Consider the following 19,915-nt stretch of genomic DNA (forward strand, 5'->3'; position numbering starts at 1 on the left):
GGTCAGCCAGTTCAGGCAGCTCTATTCCAAAGTGATCAATGATAAGCACGATGATGTTATGGCAAAGTTTGGAGCAATCCTGGCACAAGGCATTTTGGATGCAGGTAATTCCTCAAACATTTAAAGCTGCTAACATTTCTTAAACTTGTTTGGTTGCAATCATGGTAACAGCAAATTTAATTTGGGAGATGAGATGCTGGTTTTATGCCTGTCATGTCATAGTAGCAAGAAATCTCAGTTTTCAAGGAATTTTAGCTAATTAAAGAAATAACCTTGTTTTGTAGTTTCAGCTTATGTCAGCATGTTTCTGCTAGGAGAGACTCAGGCCAGTCATTTGGGCTGAATTTATGTCCAGAAGTCTGGACAAATACAATATTTCTTCTCTAAGTCTGTTTTGTCACCCTGAATGTTGATTTATTATAGCATGGTAAGTTGCTGCTTTATTTTTCTAAATCATCATCTGCTCCAGAAATTCAGAAATCATGTGGTATCCAGTCTTCATATTTTTCTTTTTCTGTTAAAACTTTTCATAACCAGTTTTAAAAATCTTATATAAGTTTATATATATATATATGTCTTTAATAACTAGTTTTTGCTACTTTCATGATTATTAAAAGAGGTTGCACAAAGGAGGAAGCACAGTTAACTGCATGAGTGTTTTTTCAAAAGACCCAGTTAGTTTCACAGACTACTGCTACCATTTTCTAGCAAAGAAAACATCATTTCATGAATGTTAATGACTCAGTGTTGAGTCAGGAAGAGGATTCTCTAAGGCCATCATGATTTCACAAGGGCTGAGTTACAGGGCCTGTTAAGGACAGTTTCTGTAAGCAAAGAGGACAGACAATGTTTTGAATTTTTCCTTCTGCTGAGGTAGCATTTGTACAGTGCTGTGTCTGTCAGTGGCACTTCTTTTGCAAGTTTCCAAACACAATTTCTCCCGTCTGGTCTCTTGTGCTGAGGCCTTCTCTTGCCATGCACCTCTTTATCCCGTGTAATAGGCAGAAACAAGCTGATTTTTGCTGTGTTTTTGAGATCAAGATTAGTCCTGAAGTCCGCAAGCAAAGGAGCCTCAGAATTTGTCTCTGTGCTGTGGCTCAGGCACAGCAGCCTGCAGTGGGTGCAGAGTCTGTGTGAAATCCCTGCACCTCCAGGCTGTGCCATGGGGGGGAGAAGAACGTGGTGCTGCCTGCTCCTTTCTGCATGGAATGAGGTTTAAAAAGCTTCCCTGCTGGCCATGTCAGGCTGCTGTGTCACAGAGGACCAGGCCTGCTCAGTAACAGGCACCACCTTCCTGCCTCCTGGTGCCCCTCCTGGAGCTCAGGCTGAGTAATGTTCTTGGATGAGACTCTCAGAATAATTTTGGTCGTTCCCATACTCACACTCAGTTCCTGGGAAGTCAGGGACTAGCTGGCTCTGGGATTTTTCTCTCAGCAGTACAAACCTGTTTTGAATTCTGACCCTTAAGATTAAATCATAAAAATACAACTAAAGCCTTATTTGCCTCCTGTGTCACCCATGTATTGTATAATGATTTGGAAACCAGAAATGTCCTGTTTTAATAAACTTTATGGGAATTTCTGCCAACCTTAACCTCTTTTTCTTGCTGAGAGACTCACGGAAGGCTATGAACTCCTTTTCTTAACCTATTGCCAATTTCATTAGAGCCTCCTAAAAGAACAAATTCTTTTTATCCTTCCTATACAACTGGAAGTGCTTATCTGAAACAATGAGTTACAGAATTTAATTATTACCAGGAGGAAAATATTCTTTGTGTTATCTGCCACAGCTGGGGCAATTGAATTTAGTTTTGTATCTTTTTTTTTGTGGAGTGAGGAGAAAAGCCCAATTTTTTTCCAATGACAGGGTTGGATTAGAAGTGCAGGATTTCCAGTGTATGCCTGGGAAATGAGCTGGAGGTGGGATTTTTGCTCTGACATGAGGCAGCCATGTAGGCTGGTAATTTAATGGAATGAGTGGGGTACCTTGGGAGCACTGAAGTGGAAATGAAGAATTTGGTCTTTGCCATTGCTGGGGCATTGATAAGCCCCAGCAGCAACATTTTTCTTTAATAAAACAAGAAAAAAGTAGACAATAAATTTACTAAATTTAGCTTATTGCTTGGGGTTTTTCCCCAAACCCCCCCTTGCCCCAGTGGCAGTGTGAATTTTGGGGGATGGACCTTATAGTACAAGGATCCCTTGTACTATTTTTTCTTTAGTGTTTTTTAAATGTTTTTTTCCAGGCATCATGTTACAACTTTTATTCATCCAGCCAAAGATCTGGAATGTGTTCCCTTCCAGGCAGTCAGGGCTGCTATTTAATCATGAAGATAAATCACAATTGTGCAGTATTATGTCTCCCCACCTTTCCTGCTCCCTGCAAATTCCTGGGAGTGAGGGTGGACTGTTCGTGGGTATAAAACAGCAGAAAAAAGTAGCATGACAGCATCTTTTGAACATTAAATCTGTTGCTCATTCAGGAAATTCCAGAGATTGGGTAATTCTATGTTTTATCTGAATTATAAGTTAAAATTCTGAAAATTAAAGTGCAAAAGTTTGATAAAGTCCAATTAAGCTGCTTGTGCAACATTCACTGGGCTGCTTGATTCAGAATATCTGCTGATAACCACAGTGATGCAGTAAAATAAAGTTCAAAGTGAAGATGGAGGAGAACACCAGAAATTTGAGTGTGCTCTGCTTGACATGTTTAAGGATAGCACAAGACCTCAGGCAGTCCCCCCACAGCCCTGTGGCAAATTCAGATGAAAAGGCAAGAGATTGTTATCAGAGAAAATACTAAGCAGCAGAGCAGACATAGCATAGAAAAATACAGGGCCATATCTTTGTCTTTCTTCAAGACCTAGCAGGAGGGAGTTTTTCTGTCAAACAGCAGGAGATCTATTGCTACACAAAAGGAAGAGGAAGGAGATAGAATGTAGGCAGAACATCCTACAGGAGGGCATCAAAATGTCCCACCTTGCACTGCCTCTGCTGGACTGACCCTGACAGATGCCCAGGATGACAGTACTGCTTCAGCTGGGGCTTTCATTAGTTTTGGCAGCAGAAGAGAATTCTGTTTGTCTTTAAAGCTCAGCTCCATTGCTGTCTGGCCCTGCCCGAGGTGGCTGTTTGTGCAAGCCTGGGAAAAGCTACTGCAGTTTGGGATTTTTCAGCTATAAAGTGGCCTGAGGAATGGGTGTTGGTGTTTTAACAAAGTTAACCTCTGTGCACCAGCTCTTGTCAGCAGTAATGGACTTGCCTGGTGCCCTCTTCAGCTCAATGCACTGTGCTTATCAGCAGACAGAAGATCAGATTAACACTTTCTCACTCTGTCTGCAAGTCTAGTCTTTCAATTTTGTTTCTAGCTCGATGTTTCTGCACTACATCAACATAGGGAGTTGTTTGGGTCTCTGCTTTGCAAGTACAAATCTAGGACTTGGTTGTCTGGCAGAGATGTAATTTTTCTGCAAAGGCTGCAGGAGCTTGTCTCTGTGCAGCTTAGATTGATAATGTCTAGAAACAACTTCTGAAGTTGCTGCTGTTTAATTTTTTTTTTCTACTGAGATGGTGTAAGATAAAAACCTAGGCATATCTCTTCTCAATAACTGATAGTTCAGGGAGGCAGTCACAGAAAGAAAAGTTTCTATGTGCTCAGCTGTATATGTACTGTGTTCCTCTTGAGCCTCATCTTGGGGATCATTTATATGCCATGTTTTAAAACTGTTTATGGCAAAGTTTGTCTTTTCCTCTCCCTCTCACTGCCTGTACTTTTGTCTAACCTGTATTCTGGCAAAATGAGCATGGAAGAAGAGCTGTATTCCCTGATTGTTTGGGTACTTTGGAGCAGTGTGGTCGCTGTGCTGTACATCTTCTTTACTGAGTGAGCTGAGCTCACAATAAAGAGGGAGATATGTTCCAGAGGAGGAAACTGGCAGCACTGTGGCCTGTGCAGGCCTTTGACAGCAGCTGTTGGACATTCATTGCTCAAGGATCTTTGTGGAGTACCCAGGAATCAATAATTCACTGACTTTCATGATTCCTTACAGGGGGCCATAATGTAACCATTTCACTGCAGTCGAGGACAGGACATACACACATGCCTTCTGTGGTGGGGGTTCTGGTCTTCACCCAGTTCTGGTTCTGGTTCCCTCTGTCACACTTTCTGTCACTGGCGTTCACCCCAACCTGTGTCATTGGCCTTAACAAGGATCTTAAGGTATGTAATGAGAAGGGAGAAGAGACTGAAAAGTTGCTTGGAATATTCGAGTGGTCTACAAGGCGTGGCTATGGATTTATTGGTTTTCTTTGCATGTTTTTGACTTGTTTGTGCCAGAAAAGGCACAAACTAACTGGAAGAAATCTGAAAAGCAGGCTTAAATTGCAGAGCTGGTGGTGGGAATGGGAACAAGAAAAATGTAGAGAGCAGACACTGACCTCTTTACTTCAAAGTAGCTTAAAAAGAAAGGAACTCTATTTAGAGTATTTTGGCAGAGACCACCCCATTATCACTCTTGAAGGTCAGGGTTATTTTTTTAAAAGTGTGTTGCCCTCCCTGGCCTCCCAGATAAATTATGTGATGTTCTCCCCTAGGAAAGCTAGCAGTGGGAAAAGAGGATTTGTTTGGATTCCTTGGGGACTAAACATTGAACTGAGCAGCCATGGGCACTGCACTTTTCTTGTGCATCTGTTCTTCAGCTGTGGCACAGCCCCTGTAAAGCTGTGTACCATGCTGGGTCTCCTGTGCTGAAGAACTAAGCTAGGAAGTTCCAGAAAAAAACTTCTGGGTGTAACAGCATGGGGGTGTTTAAGAACTTGGATTGGCTATCAGAAGATGCTTTCTACCCTTGCTTAAGTAGCCAAGAGTAAGAGAATGTGTGTCCCTGGTAACTGACCCCCAAATGTACAGTCCTTTGGCAGGGAGCGTCAGTGCTTGGTTTGCCCTCGTGTGCATTGACAGAGCAGATCTTCACTTAGATCTTAAACCAATTTTGTGTTTATACACACAAACACAGCAACAACATCAAAACCACAAAAGCTTTGAAGCAATGAAAATAAAGCATGGTGTGAATAGGATAGAGTGTATGGAGAGGGCTAGGAGAGCTTGCCAGAGTCAAATTATAGAATAATTAAATAACATTGTTCTAGTTGAACCACTGCCACTGATAACAGTTTCTCAGCTTCCGGAGAGGGAGAAGGGGAAGCTTGTATTCTTTAGTGGATCTGTGTTTGTCTCTGCTGGAAGGAAAATGAAGCTAAAGTAATTATTCTGCTGTGGATTTTCCCCCTGCTTTTCTAGTTTCTAACATTGTTTTAAACTCTTTGTCTTAGATGCCAAAAGTCCAGTACAAGTCCAACTGTAAGCCGTCCACATTTGCCTACCCCCCACCTCTTGAGGTACCAAAGGAAAAGGAGAAAGAAAAGGTATTTGAGCTGGCTTTCTGTGTAAAGACTAACCTCTTCTCCCTCCTAGTATAAACATTGACTTTGGTGGTACTACTAGGGAATCTAAAGAGCAAAGGAAAAATTGGCAGGTGCTGTAGTCTCCAAAAGAGAATTCTAGGTAAATTTTCCTGCTGTGCCTGGGACTGTTGATGATTGTGGCATACAAGTGCTTTGCTACTGAATTGCTGCAACCTCCCTTGTCTGAAGTGGTCAAGCAGAAGTATTGAATAAAAAAACTGCTTTCCATCCCCTACGGACTTGTATGTGCAGCACCCAGCACAGCAGGGTCTGTTCTGTGACTTGAGCTCCAAACTGCTGCTCCAGTGCAACCGTTGAAAATATTAGGTGAGACATTTCTCAAATAGTCCCATATGGAAGGAGCAGTGGGCCCATGTGCTAGAATAATTGCTGTCAGCTCCATGATGCAAAAAGGTGAGTGTGGCACTGAGAATATCTCGGTATTGAAAAGGAGAAGATGAGACCTGTGGGGTCACAAGTGGGACAATAGTGGAAGCAATTTGTCTCCTGGAACAGGATGGTAAAAGCTGTTGAGCAGAGCACGGCAGCAGGCAGAGCAGCCCTTAGGGAACAATTGTGGAGCAATGGAGACCTCAGGCATGTCATGCTGATGAACAGCATGGTGTGAAAACTGTAAAACATCTTACCAGAACTGACTGCTGGACAGGACAGATTTCCAGGCCACCAAGGAATCCAGAAATTAACCCTGATGAAAGGCAAAGCTCACTGCTTATAGCTGTTTTCTTGCCTTTGAATAGAATGTGAATTGGACAAATCTTTTCTCTTTAAACTTCCCTGGCCAAAAGTTAAAATGTGCTAAGAGCCCACATTTATTCTCACCAGCAACATGACAAATGCTTGCTTCCTGACCCTCTGAGAAAGTTTCTGCCATTTGTTCCCAAAAGACTCCAACCTGGTGGGCTGAAACTCAGTATACTGTGTTGGGTCACACTGAATGCCTCATCTGTTGCCATATCCAGGTTTCCACTGCTGTGCTGTCCATCACTGCAAAAGCCAAGAAGAAGGAGAAGGAAAAGGAGAAAGAGAAGAAAGAAGAGGAAAAGATGGAAGTGGTGAGTGCACACATTGAATTTTAAATGTCTTCTTCCCCCTCCCCCCCACCCATATAAATGTGGAAGGTTGGAAAGTTGACACACACTTATCTCTGTCCTCTTGCAACCTGTGTTATGAGCAAAGCACTGACACACATTGCTGCAGACACTGGTGAGCACCTTTAGTCTGTGTGTGCACTGTTAAAAGCAAGAGGTGCTATTAATTTTGAATCTGTTATTTCTGACAAATAAATCTTCCTCAGTGTTGTTAAGTAACTGACTTCCTGAATGGCAGAGGCTTGTTTTGACAGGTTTATGTGCCTTTAACTGCATAAACCTTATGAGTATTATTTCATGAACTGCTGGTTTTAGACTCAGAGGAATCTTCTCTCTTATCCAAGTAATTTTCTTACTAATGCAGAAAAGGCTTAGTAATTTTGCATCCTTGGGACCTCTGACTTTTTAAAAAGGAGTGTTGTAGCAGTTACTTGATTGTGTCTAATTCACCTTGAGAGCACTGAAGAGTTTAAACATTCTGGTTTTCCACATGCTTAACCTCCTATTCTGAAACATTCACCTTTTTGGCAGCAGTCTCTTATATGCTTTGCCCATCCATCAAAATGCCAAACATTTATCCACACCCAGCTCAGAACCAGCTGAGGTTTGAGCACAGGTTCCATAAGCTGCTCAGTAGTTATGGTGATTGCTTTGGTCCTCTAATGATTTCTTTCAGCTCACAGACCTGACACAGGAAGTTGTCATCCTCATCTGTGAATAGTGTGTTATCCTGGAGCAAGCTGAGTAATGGAGAAATGAATTTTTGGTGGTTGCTGTATTTCGGAAAACATACGGCAGCTAAAATTCTTGTAGTACTGACAAAAGACCCTTTCAATTGTGCCCTGCTCATAAATGGAAATATTCCAAGGACAACTGTAAGCTGAAAGTGCATTGTGAACCCATAGAATTCTTTAGGTTTGAAAGATCTCTAAGTCCAACTTGACCCCAGAAATGCCAAGGTCACCACCAAACCATGTCCCCAAGAGTCATATCTACACATCTTCTAAATACCACCAAAGATAGTGACTCCACCACTCCCCTGGGCAGCCTCTTCAAGTGCTTGACAACCTTTTTGAAGAAGAAATTCTTGTTAATATCCCACCTAAACCTCCCCTGGCACAACCTGAGGTCATTTCTTCTTGTCCTGTGTCTTGTTACCAGGGGGAATGACCCCCACTTATCTCCACCCCCTGTCAGGGAGTCAGACAGTGATAAGATCCCCATTGAGCCTTCTCTTCTCCAGGCTGAGCCCCTCCAGCTCCTTCAGATGCTCCTCACAGGTCTGGTGCCCCAGTTCTGTTGCCCTTTTCTGGACATACTCCAGCACCTCAATGTCTGTCTTGTAGTGAGGGGCACAAAACTGGACACAGGGTTCAAGGTGTGACCTCACCGGTCCCAAGCACAGGGACAGTCCCTGCCCTGGTCCTGCTGTGCACACTGCTGCTGACACAACCCACAATGCCATTGATTTTCTTGGCCACCTAGCACATGCTGCCCCATGTTCAGCCACTGGCAACCCCCAGGTGCTTTCCCTTTTGGCCTCTTTAATTTAAATTTTAGTCTAACAAACCCCACATCTAATGTGGCATTAGATCAAATGTTTGTATGTAAAATAACCTTCCCAGACCTACATAGGTGTGATCACATTGTAGGCACTGAATGTCATGCAGCTGGCCCAGAAAATTCGTTATCTCACACATACAAGATATTATCTCTGGGTTTTGGTTTTGTTCTCCTTTGTCAAGTTTCCTTGTCACCAAACATTGCCTTTTCTTTGAATTATTCTTACAGTTCTATGTAGTAAGCAAAATGTGCTGAAGAGATGCATATTTCTTCTAAAATTGCTACAACTTACATTTAAGTGCAGGTATTGAGAGGAAGCAGTATATTAGACATGTTGTGTCTGTGTGTGGCCAGATTTTTGAAAAGTTTATTTGGCTGAATCGAGCAGAAAAGCAAGGATTGTAAACAGGGAGCTTGCTGCCACCTGCTGTGTTTGAGTTGAGTGTTTTGCCACTGTCCTAATGTTTTAGAGGTATCATTGCTTTCATGTTTCCCTCTTATTCCTGTTATGTGACTAGTAATCCATAGCTTCCAAGGGATCTGCAGAGCAATGAGCAGCTGCTGTGCCAGAGAAAGTCCTGTCTGCTGTTACAGGACATGCCATGCATTCAGTGGTGTTCCCAATAGTTTCATGTTGGTTGTTCCCATCTTTTCTGTTTTGTTTTTTTTTTTTTTGTTTGCTACTCAAATGTAGCTCTTCTGAGCAAGAGGGAATAAATGACCCACCTTTTGAAGTATGTAAAGGATAGTGGTTTTTTCCTTCTGCTTTTTGCCTCTAGCTGCTGAGTCATTGATAAGGGAGGGATTCACTGTAATTCCCTAGTGAGTTGCTGAGGTCAAGTCATTTTGGGTGAACTGCTGTCACTGCCAGTACTGTGAAATGTCAGTGACAGCTTTATAGCTGCAAAAATACAAGGGCAACTTTTGGCAATTTTCATATGCTCAGTAATGATATTAAAGAATCTTCAATTGTGACAAAAAGTGGTGAGTGAGTTTACAGAAAAGGTAGGAGAAAGGGAAAGCAGAGGTTAAACTGTTCCACTGCTACCTCTCACTGAACTTGCTTTCATCTGCAGCTGAGAGTGAGGCATTGCCTTGTCAAGAGCACTTAGATCCACGCTGGCATTTTCTGTGCCAGCTGATAGATAAATATTAGCATGTTCCTTAGCAAAAGAATGGTTTCTCACCACACTGTGGATTGCTGCCTGACTGTACATTGCCCTGCTGAACTGTGAAAGGTTAGAGGCCGCTGCTGAAATCATATTGATCTTCTCTTCTCCCTCCACAGGATGAGAATGAAAAGAAGGATGAAAAAGAAAAGAAAAAAGAGCCTGAACCCAACTTCCAGCTTTTGGACAACCCAGCCAGAGTCATGCCTGCTCAGCTCAAAGTTCTCACTATGACAGAGAGCTGCCGGTACCAGCCTTTCAAACCAGTAAGTGTCACCTTCCCAGTCCATGTGCTTGGCAGAGCATTCCCAGGGCTGGGCTTGTGTGTAAGGCCCAGAAGTTCTGTGTGTATGTGAGAACTCACAGCTGGTGCAGCACTGTAATGTGTTGCAGAGATTTTCAGCTTTGCTGTTGACATATTTCCTTTTTTAATGTCCCTCTTTGCAAATGGTCACAGGCAGTTCTAGTTGGGAGAACATCACAGCTGCTGCAAACCATTTCACCATGCCAATGCTGCTTTATTTTTCTTCCTCCTTGCACCTGTGTCAAATGTGCAGCATGAAAATCAGACATACTCTGTGTATTAATGACATTGTTGGAAACAATTTTGAAACATCATGACTGAGCTATGATCTTTAAATTGGGCTGAGAAGTTGTACAGGTTCAGTGTCAAAGCAGTGAAATACATCAGGACTTGTGCTGGAGCTTTATTACCCTGCAGTGGGATTTACACCTGGAGGGCTTTTTTCATTGAATGTACTTACTATTGAGTTACATCTGGCTTTAGAAAAGTTCCTTCAGCTCCTATAAACAGAGAAGAGAGAGCATGGGATTGTCAGATGGAGAATGAAAAAGGTCTTTTAGCACTCAGCCCAAGGGGTAACTAACTTCTGTGAGATGCTCAGATATATTGCAAATCTGATAAGCTGGCTCCTGAACTGTAAATCTCCTGAGTCAAAGTCTTCTGCCCTTTATTTTTTGTTCAAGAAATAACATGCTTGATTTAACCTCATTTCCAGGATTACACATGGGAAAATGGTGTTTAGTAGTAGTAATACTTTTTCCTGGAAAATAGTAATGTTTTTAATAAATGGATTTCCTGGAATTCCATCAGCACATTAGAATTCTCTGTGCTGTTCGCTTTTAAAACATCTCCTTTAGCAAAGCAGTGGGAGGATTTTTTAGTTTCTGCCCTTTAAAATGAGGTGACCCAACTGAGGTTTGGATGGGGAAGATCTGCTGTGTGTTCCAATAAGTGTCCACTCACTGAAATGTGTCTGTTTGCTTCAATTTCAAAAGAAGCTGAGTCCTTGGTGAGGGAGTTCAGTTTCCTGCCTTCAAGCCCCATAAATAGGTTTTGAAGAGAAGAGAACAGTGCAGTTTTTGCTGAAATTAGGGTGTGTAACCAAGAAGCCTCTTGGAATGGAACCGTTCTGGACCTTTGCTCTGCTTTGGGGAAGGCCAGAGTAAAAGACCTCTTTGAAATGCTGTTTATAGCCCAGAATCCTGCTGTGGCCAAAGCCCTGGTCCCAGCCAGGCGTGACACAGCACTGCCTCTTTCGCCTCGTGTTTCACTCCCGGAGGTGCTGCAGCCTGCCCACGTGTTTGATTGTGATCTTTGTAATTAATTCCCCTTTGGTTTTGTGACGTTCTGCTAATAGGATTCATCATTCTGTGGAAACTAGTGATCAGATTAGTCTCTGTTTCAGAGAATCTCCTGGGAGGCAGCTACACAGAGAGGCTTCACTAAGTATTGTAAACCTGAAAAAATGAGCCTTATAAAGCAATTACAGTTCAATTAGTTTTCATGTGGAAAGCCCCAGACTGGAAATGGGGTAAAGCTGTGAATTCAGATGTCACTTTCTGTTGAACTAATACCTATATAGAAGAAATATAAAAAGTAGCCTGGATAGACTCTGCCTGTTCCATGTCCTGATCAGACAGAGATCCAGGTGAGTGTCAGATGCTTTGCTCTCTGAAACTCATTCCTGCTGAGGAGTCTCGTATGGCCTAGGATAGACTCTGTGGCCACAAACACTCCACCATGAGGCAGAGGCAAGCAGCTCTAAATGCTCATGGCACTTGTCTTGCAGCTTTCCATTGGAGGCATCATCATCCTGAAGGACACCAGTGAGGATATGGAGGAGCTGGTTGAACCTGTGGCAGCTCATGGTCCGAAGATTGAGGAAGAGGAGCAAGAACCTGAACCACCAGAGCCCTTTGAGTACATTGATGATTAAGGCCTGAGGTATAGTGTAGTGTGTAGAGTCTCCTTTTTAAATCCCAATGAAGGAAAAGCGTCTTTGTACCAACTGAAGCAGTTACCAGCACTCAGCACTCTTGGTTTAGCTCTTTGACAGCTTCTGTGGCAGATTTAGAAAAAAGCTCTGTCCTAATTCTAAGAGTTTGACAGCTTAGAAATCCACAAATTCATTCTTTTTGCTCAGGCCTGACCCAGTTGTACTGGATCTGCTCTCTAATCTGGCAGGCTTAACTGCTCTTGAGTAGGGCCTGGCTGGGCAGAGAGCAGTGCAGGGGTCACAGGGACAAGTCAGCTTCTGAAAGATGGTCCCAGAGGGGCAAATAGTTTACATAACAAAGTTGACATCTACTTGACCTCAGGGTGCCAGGATTTGTCAAAAGAGAACTACTGTTCTGCTTCCTGGAGTTGCCTTGTCTCCCCAGCAGTTCTTAGCAGAATTTAAAGACACTTCAGTCATGGGCTCTGAATGCTAGTAGTAGATCTGTTTCAGGCAATAAATGGTGCAGTTCTCAGGTTCCTTGGTTAAACTGCCTGAATGGATGTGCAAGTTTCTCACTGAGAGGCAGAAATCCAGTTGCTTTATTTCCAAATATGGGCTGGCATGTCTCAGGGCTCCCAGGAGCAGAGATTATGCACTTGAATTGGTGGATGGGTAGGGAAACAAACTCCTTGCTAAAAACTATAAATGTTGTGTCAGTGACAGGCTCGGGTGAGTGTGTGTGACCCACCACAAGAAGCCTTAATTAAATGCATTTGATTTTCTGGTTTCTCTCTCTCCCTCCTCCAGGGTCATGTCATCTAAAGAAGACACTATGCTTGAGATCAGAAAGACAGGCATGAAGACCTTCCTATTGAGATCTGATGTTCAGTGCATGCAGCCCCAATCTGTGCTGAGCTGAAGCTGATAGTCCGTGTTTTATGGCTGAAGAACAGATATATGCTATTTAGTGTACTCTTTCACAAAACCTTGTTTTCAAATAAATATATTAAAAGCTCTTGACATAAAACTTGCTTAAACCAAAAAAAAAAAAAAAAAAAGAGAAGCTAACAACTTTTGCTCTCCCCAAATGTTAAAAACTAAACTCAAGTTGTGCATCTTTGTCCAGCAGAGCTTGATTGACTCCTCTGTACAATTATCAGGATCTGTGCACACCTCTGCACTTGTTGAGGATGAGCAAGGTCACAACTGCAGCCTGGCCCAGCCATAGCACTGATGCCACAGAGGGCAGGTCTCTGCTTGCCAGCAGCTGCACAGATGAGGTTTGCTTCCAGATTCCCTCTGTGATCTTCCCCCTTGCTTATCCTGGTATTCATGTGATGTTGTGGGGCTGACAGAAGGGCTCTGGGTGTTAATGATGGGGAAAGAGGGGCATGTTTCTCCTTGTTTCACAGAAACCCTTTTCTTTTGTGTGTGTGCTTTGAGCAAACAGCTCAAATATGAGCAAAACAGCTGATATAGCAGGTTACATTGCAGGCCTAGATGGAGTGGACCCAGACATGTAACTTGTCACACTGATGTGTTTCATTAGCTAAGGGGGAATTTTAGTCAAGGATATGGAATGAGGAGCAGTCAGAAGGAAGGAATGGTGCTCCACCATTCACTATCCAGCTGGCCCTTCACCTTTTGGGCTGTAACACTGCAAAGGGTGTCTCAGCAGCAAGCCCTGGTCTGCTGCCAGCAAATGCTGGGTGAAGCTCCATTATTGGAAACAGCATGTAAATGAAATGAGGTTTTTATTGTATCTGTGTGTGGGGAGAGTATTTTATCCACATGAACATACCACCATCTCACATGTATTGCTAATAATGGAAGATAAATCTTGCATGTAGTGCTTGGGAGCTTCTCCAGCAGATGGCATATTTTTTTTGAAAGCTACTATAGCAATGGGATAGTCTGCCTTTGTTCTCTGCAAAGCTAAGGAATACTGAGCAGAGATGTGGGACTGAAAGCCATTTTTGCATCCTAGGCTTCAGGCAGAAGTTCCTCAAGTTGAAATATCTCAGGTTACTGGTTAGAGCTTGCAGTTCTCAGCATCATCCAGATCTGTTCTCCAATGGAGTGGAGCCAGGAATGGAGCCAAGAACCTGAAATGGCTACAGACAATGTTACTGTCAGTAAACCTGGAAACAAAGAGGGAACCACTGCTTCAATCCTGTGGTCAAAGACTTGGTATTGTGGTGTAAGAAACAGAAGCTGGACAAATGTACATTGGTGAGTCTTCTGGTGCTGCAATTCCTTCCATTTGAATGGATACCTGTATCCCTTACTCCAGCATGTTCTGCCAATGCCAACCAATAATGGTGTGTGGTGTCTTTCAGGTAATTTGTTAGTAATGCCTTGTGTTGTAAAATACTGTGGAGAGAGAAAGACACTGGGAGGAGAAAACTCCTCATTTCAGGCTGTTCAGCAACCTGCCAGAGGCCAGATATTGCTACAGGATTTCTATGGTCCAAGTAGAAATGCTGGGAACATCTGGCTCAGAAGGACCTAAAGTCCTGCATTGGTGCTTTGGCCAAGCTGTGAACAATGCTGCTTTTCATGGGACTTTTACTTTTGGCCACACTTTTCTAATTGCAACACATTTTTCAGGGTAATCCAAACATACCTGATGCTTGCTGCAGGTCGTCAGTGAGGCTGTGTAAATCTGTGTGTGCAGAGCAGCTCCCACCATGGCACTGGGTATGCTTGGGGCACCATGGAGGAGGACTCCTGATTCTTGCTAAATTATTCTCTTGTGCCTGTAAGATCCCTACTGCTCTGGCAGTGATGTTTCCCCAGAGCTCCCTTAGGATAAGCAAATGTCAAAACCTCAGTCCCAGACTGATTTCTGAGCTGCTGTTCTGGGGCCATGAGGTAAGGTTACACACACAGATTTTTAGAGGAGATTTTGGTGACTGTGGAAGGAAAAGGCCATGTGTGCCAGACTGGGGACAGCAGGAGGGAACTGGGAATTGGCCTGTCCTCATTCCCCATCTCTGTCACTCTGTGGTTTCTTCTCTCACTGTGTAAAGGATTGAGAGCACTCATAGAAAAGCATCCACTGTTTTTGTTTTCTCCTTCAGCTGCTGTTTTTTCCTCCTGGGACAGGAAGATGCTGGTCTGTGTCTCATGAGACACGTGTGTAACTCAGGCTGTTTCCTTACAGGACAGTGCTCAAAAGACTCCAGACAGGACTAGAAATGCTCCTACAGAGTTCTTTTGAGAGTTTGTGTTACAAAACATGTCCAGATTATAGAAGGATCCCACACATGCAATTTTTTTTTTTTAAATTTCTACATAATCCCTCAGTTTACTGATCAGGCTGCTGAGGGTGCTGCTCTGTGACCACCTGAGGTTGTGTGGTGCCTGAATGAGGTGCTGAGCTTTGCTCAATTTCCAGGGTGCCACTTGGGAAATTTGGAAATGGTCAACCTGTGAGAGTTGAAAACAATACAAAGAGGCTTATATAACCCTAAGGGGGTTTTAGTAAATCTCTAGGAAGAGTCTAGGAATGTACTGGAGATACAACAGGAAACCTCCAGAAAGACTAGAGCAGTATCAATGAAATGGCCAGTCAATCTCCAGAAATCTTCTGGAAAGGTGCTAGAAAACCTCTGAGAAGGCTCTGGAATCCTGTGGGATCCTGCCCTCGTGCTAAGGGGTCTGACCAGTTTCTCTCAGGCAGATGAAAGCCAATAACAGCGGGACTGGCTCAGTGCTTTGAATAAGTCATTTGTTTCAGTGACTCATTAGTGCTGAGGAAGTGCTGCTCTCCTGGGCCTGTCTGGGGATGCTGCAGAGGGACCCACCCTGATTGTTTGTCAGGGGCTAATTGGACCTAAACACTCCTGACTTTGCCAGAGGGAGAGGCGGGGCTGTCAGGAAGCTGCTTCTGTCCCTCCTGACTAATGGGTTTCATCTCAATTAACCCTAGTGCAAATTAAATCACTTCTAAAGCATGCTGCTCTGACAGATCCCAGAGTCCCTCCAGGAGGCCCTGGACATTTCCTTAGCCTCCCTTTTCCACTCCTTAACTCGGGCAAGCCCCCTGCTTGGCACCATGCTGGGACTGAAGTGGTGGTGGAGATGTTGGAGGTAAAGCTCCCAACGCAAGAGGTCTTCAAGGAGGGGGCTGAGAGCCCCAAGCCCCCCAGCATTGCTGTTCCTCCCCTGCAGGCATTCAGTGGCCTCATCCTCTCACCTCTCCCCATCACCCTCCCTTATCTCTCCCCTTCCTTCCCCTTCCAGGGCCAGGAAAAGCTCTTCCTCCTTTCAGAGAGAAGGGTGGGCGCTGCTGATAATAATGATGATGTTGGCCATTTATCTCCTGCATCCTGGCAGCTCCACCCTCAACCCTGCCAGATGCCAGCCAGCCCCAGGCTCTTCCCTTGCTTGCTGCTCTTGGCATTGGTGATGGGTTGGGTTTTCAGCCCAGCTATGGGCCACCTTGAGCCTGCAGCAGTGGCAGGATGGGAGAGCTGGTAATCGTGAACATTTCAGAACTGTGAAAGCCTTGTGTGGTTTGCTTGTAACCTCTGATGGGACCAATGGGCCTGAAGGCCCTCAACCAAGGGCGCTGATCTTTGCCCAGGTGGTTTTATGTGGAAGCAAGGGTCTTTGCTCCCTCAGTGAAAGAAACTGCTGGGGCAGACCCGGTTCAATGTGTTCCTCCAGCACTTGTGGGATTAGCCTGGCCCATGCTGTGTGTCTTGGGAGGAGATGCTGCCCCAGCCTTAGGAACTGGCTTGACTTGGCCTCTGAAATCCTGTTCTGTGGGCAAATGTTCCAGCTGGCAGCAGCCCAGATCTGGAGTTTAGTTTTGAGCTCTATACTCCAGTTTCTGGCATTGGTTGCACAGCTAAAGCTTTGCGTTTTGCTTAGAAGAAATACCTGTGCAGGTGCTCAGGTGAGCCATCAGTGTCTTTGCCACTGGGGAATCAGTGTCACCCACATATAGCAGAGAGGTGACTCAAGACCATAATCCCAGACATCTCTGCCCAGTGCACTTATTCTGATGGGCCCTGCTGCCCGACAGGGTTTGGTTCAGCAATGTGTATGTCTGGGTTTTTTTCTTTGTGTTTGCAGAGCATGAGCAGAAAATGGGCACAGGAGGGTCTACCCAGTAAGGGTCCAGGTGAAGCAGGTCCTGGGGAGCAGGGCAGAGTGCTTAGGGGGACACCCTAGGCTCGCTGCCCGCTGCCTGGGTGCAGGGTTGGCCAAGGGGAAGGACAGTGGTTTGGTGGCAACAGCATCCCTGGCCAAGGGTATAAATAGCTGCTCTGGTGACCCAGGGAAGAATGGCTGCACAGGCAAAGTTAATTGTCAGCACAAATTATGGGGACATTGCTCCTCCCAAGATAACCTGCAAGGGATGAAGCATGAACAAATTTTTCCCCTTCAGAGTGAAGGAAAAAGGGCCTGAAATATTGGTGCAGTGTCTTTGTTCTCAGTTTTAGGGTGGCTCTCCCATTTCATTGTTTTTTTCCATTCTGTGTCAATGAGAACCAAGATGGATTAACTTTTTGTCTCCCCACCATGCCCTCCCAGAAGAGGAACTGAGATAGCTCCTGCAGGGCTGGGCAAATTCTCTGTTTAATTTAACCTCACATCAAGGTCCTTTTTATTTTTAGCTTAAGCATGAAATCTGGGGTTCAAGGGTGGACAAGAAGCAGCTGAAAAGAATTTGCTGGAAACATCTGCATTGGACAGCAGAGTTCATGGGCTCCTTCAGAGATGAAATCTGATGCTTGCTTCTCTTGCAGGCCTGGAGGTTTTGCAGTTTCCTCCTGAGTGGCTGGGCAGGCCATTGGCCTGTGTCAGTGGCAGCACCAAAGCTATGCTGGTGTGATGAGGGCAGTGAGACCAGACTGGGGATGTTTCTCCTGATGATGAAGCTCTCTGCCCTGCTGTTTCTGTGCAACCAGTTCCCAGACTATTTTGTCCATATTCTTTTTTTCTAATGGAGCATCTCTAGCTCTTCCTTTCTCCCATTTTGGGCTGGATTGCCTTGCTGTGACTGGAAAGCAGCTCTCTCACACCCGGGCAGCACCTAACTGATCATACAACGCCGTCTTACAGCGCGCAGCTACCTGATGTGTGTGGGTAAAACCTGATGTTAGTGGGGAAAAGTTCATTAGCACTGTTCATTGAAAAGGCACAAAGACTCGATAAGGAGCTTGGCCAATCCTCCTCTTTGCTTTGGCGGGGCTTCCATCAGGCAAGGACTTGACAGACAGCGCGGCTCCGGCTCATCGCACAGCGCCACAGCCGGGCTCAGCCTCCTCCCGTTCCGCTCGCTCTCTGCAAAGCTCCGCCCTCCTCTCCCGACATCTCCTTCAGACGAAACTTCCAAGCGGGAAGGCTTTTCCCGGCCCAAGGCGGAGCGGGGCGACAAGAGCCCCGGTTGAGGCCGTTCGTCATTTCCAAACCCGAACCGCCCCCAGAGCCCCCGCAGCCACCTCAGGCCGCCGCTGCAGCTCCGCCGCCGCGCCACAGGGGGCGCTGTCCGCTCCACCGCCGCGGGCACGCCCCCGCCGCGTGACGCGCCAGTCCCGGGTGGCGATTGGCTGAGAGCGGTCACGTGCGCGGGACGCGGCGCGGGGGGCGGGGCCACGGTTGCCGGGGCGACACCGGCGGCGGCTGAGGTGAGATTGGGACAGGTGGGAATGGGGGACAGGGGGAATGGGGGACGGGGGGAATGGGACACCTGGGAATGGGGGACAAGAGGGATTGGACACGTAGGAATGAGGAACGGGGGGAATGGGACACGTGGGAATGGGGGACGGGGGGAATGGGACACCTGGGGATGGGGGACAGGGGGAATGGGGAACAGGGAGGAATGGAGGAGAGGGAGTAATTGGACACGTGGGAATGGGCGGGTGGGAGTGGGGGATTGGGGGATTGTGGCAGGGGAAGTTGAGGGACAGGGTGGATTGGGGTGGGAATGTGGGAGGGGTGGGACTGGGGCAAGGCAGAATGTGGGGCAGGAGGGGCTGGGACACGGAGGATGGGAGGCAGTGGGATGTGGTGCAGGTGAGAGTGGGGCAGGTTGACCGTGGGCTCCTGTGTATGTCTGTCATGTCTGTCTGTCTGTCTGTGTCTCTCCTCATGCCCTCTGGAGGTGCCGTGGCTGATGGGCTGCGCTGTGTGAGCCCTGTGCTCTGCACTAACACCCTTTTTTTGCCGTTTTCCAGCTTTATCAGCGATGAGAAGTAGCAGCAGCCATTAGAAATGGGTGATGTTTTAGCATATGAGGCCGAGTTACTTGGACTAGTGAAAGAGGTTGGTTTTCTCTCTTTATTTCTTTTGGGTTTTTTTTAATGATTCTTGCAATGCAAGATTTCTCAGTGTTTGCATTCAGAGCCAGGCATTGTAATTGAGGCCTAAATTCTGGAGCTATTTATCTGGTTGAGTGTTGCTACACTCTGAAATTGTGCTGACTTCTGTCATGCCCTGTCAGTTCAAAAGGCTCAATGTCCATTAAATGCAGCAATAAATTTTCTTCTTTGGTTGAATGAAATTACTGGCTAAAGCAAGAGACATCATTCTTTGAGAGATGGTGTTTCAGTTGTCTCTAGGATGCAGAAGGAAATTGAGAGATGGTGTTTTCCTGCCATGAAGTATCAGTTCTTGGTTTATCACTTTGCAGTCTTTGGCATTTGTGAACCATCCTGCAGAGAAACTTTGGCATTTCATGGGCCATTCATTGAAGTATTAATCACTTAAAAAAGGATTAATCATTTACTGAAGCAATAATCATCTAACAAATGTTGTTCCTCTATGTTTTTATCTTGCAGTACTTGGATTTTGCTGGATTTCAAGAAACAGTGAAAGTATTTAAAAAGGAATGTAAAATAAAAGGGAAGCCACTACCTAAACCAGGAAATGTTTCCTCAGAAGATTCATTGCCTGTTCAGGTAATACAGAATTTGCACTTACTTTGAGTAAGAATGAAAACTGAGGTCTCTATCCACCCCATGAGTTATTACCAGTGAATTGTCTGAACAGATTCTTGATTATTTGAATAAATCTCCTGTTAGTCTTCTTCCAGCACAAGAACCCTCAAGTTTGGGGTTGGGGTTATTTTTTTTTTCACAACTGCAGTCATTTTGAACTCAAGGCACTAGTTTTGATTTACACTACTTTTAAGTTTTTACTGATATGCTTGAATATATGGGCTTTACTTCTTGTATTGATGGTTGATTCAGGCTCTCAAAGTTACTAAAGATAAGTGAAGAAAGAATATTTGGGTGGTCATTGAAAGGTGGGACATTTGTGAATAAAACTTTTAATTGGAAGTGTTCAGATGGCACTGGAACTCTTCATTCACTAACCTGGTGCTAAGAATATGTGGCTTTTCTGTGTTTGGA

The 19,915-nt window shown here is 45.0% G+C and overlaps 2 protein-coding genes across 2 annotated transcripts in view; both read left to right on the top strand.

Annotated features, from left to right (window-relative positions):
* PSMD1 (proteasome 26S subunit, non-ATPase 1) overlaps nt 1-13,014 on the top strand; it is a 66,069-nt gene extending 53,055 nt beyond the window's left edge. The window contains exons 19-25 of the mRNA XM_058812635.1: nt 2-104; nt 4,049-4,218; nt 5,331-5,423; nt 6,443-6,535; nt 9,423-9,569; nt 11,397-11,551; nt 12,354-13,014. Of these exons, the coding sequence (XP_058668618.1) occupies nt 2-104; nt 4,049-4,218; nt 5,331-5,423; nt 6,443-6,535; nt 9,423-9,569; nt 11,397-11,543 (753 nt within the window). The 3' untranslated portion in view covers nt 11,544-11,551; nt 12,354-13,014. The remainder of the gene's footprint in view (nt 1; nt 105-4,048; nt 4,219-5,330; nt 5,424-6,442; nt 6,536-9,422; nt 9,570-11,396; nt 11,552-12,353) is intronic.
* Nucleotides 13,015-17,982: 4,968 nt separating this feature from the next.
* Nucleotides 17,983-19,915, top strand: part of ARMC9 (armadillo repeat containing 9) — a 59,046-nt gene continuing 57,113 nt past the window's right edge. The window contains exons 1-3 of the mRNA XM_058812041.1: nt 17,983-18,190; nt 18,740-18,827; nt 19,343-19,462. Coding sequence (XP_058668024.1) covers nt 18,777-18,827; nt 19,343-19,462 — 171 coding nt within the window. The 5' untranslated portion in view covers nt 17,983-18,190; nt 18,740-18,776. The remainder of the gene's footprint in view (nt 18,191-18,739; nt 18,828-19,342; nt 19,463-19,915) is intronic.

Source organism: Ammospiza caudacuta, chromosome 11, assembly GCF_027887145.1.
Source record: "Ammospiza caudacuta isolate bAmmCau1 chromosome 11, bAmmCau1.pri, whole genome shotgun sequence".
Lineage (NCBI taxonomy): Eukaryota > Metazoa > Chordata > Aves > Passeriformes > Passerellidae > Ammospiza > Ammospiza caudacuta.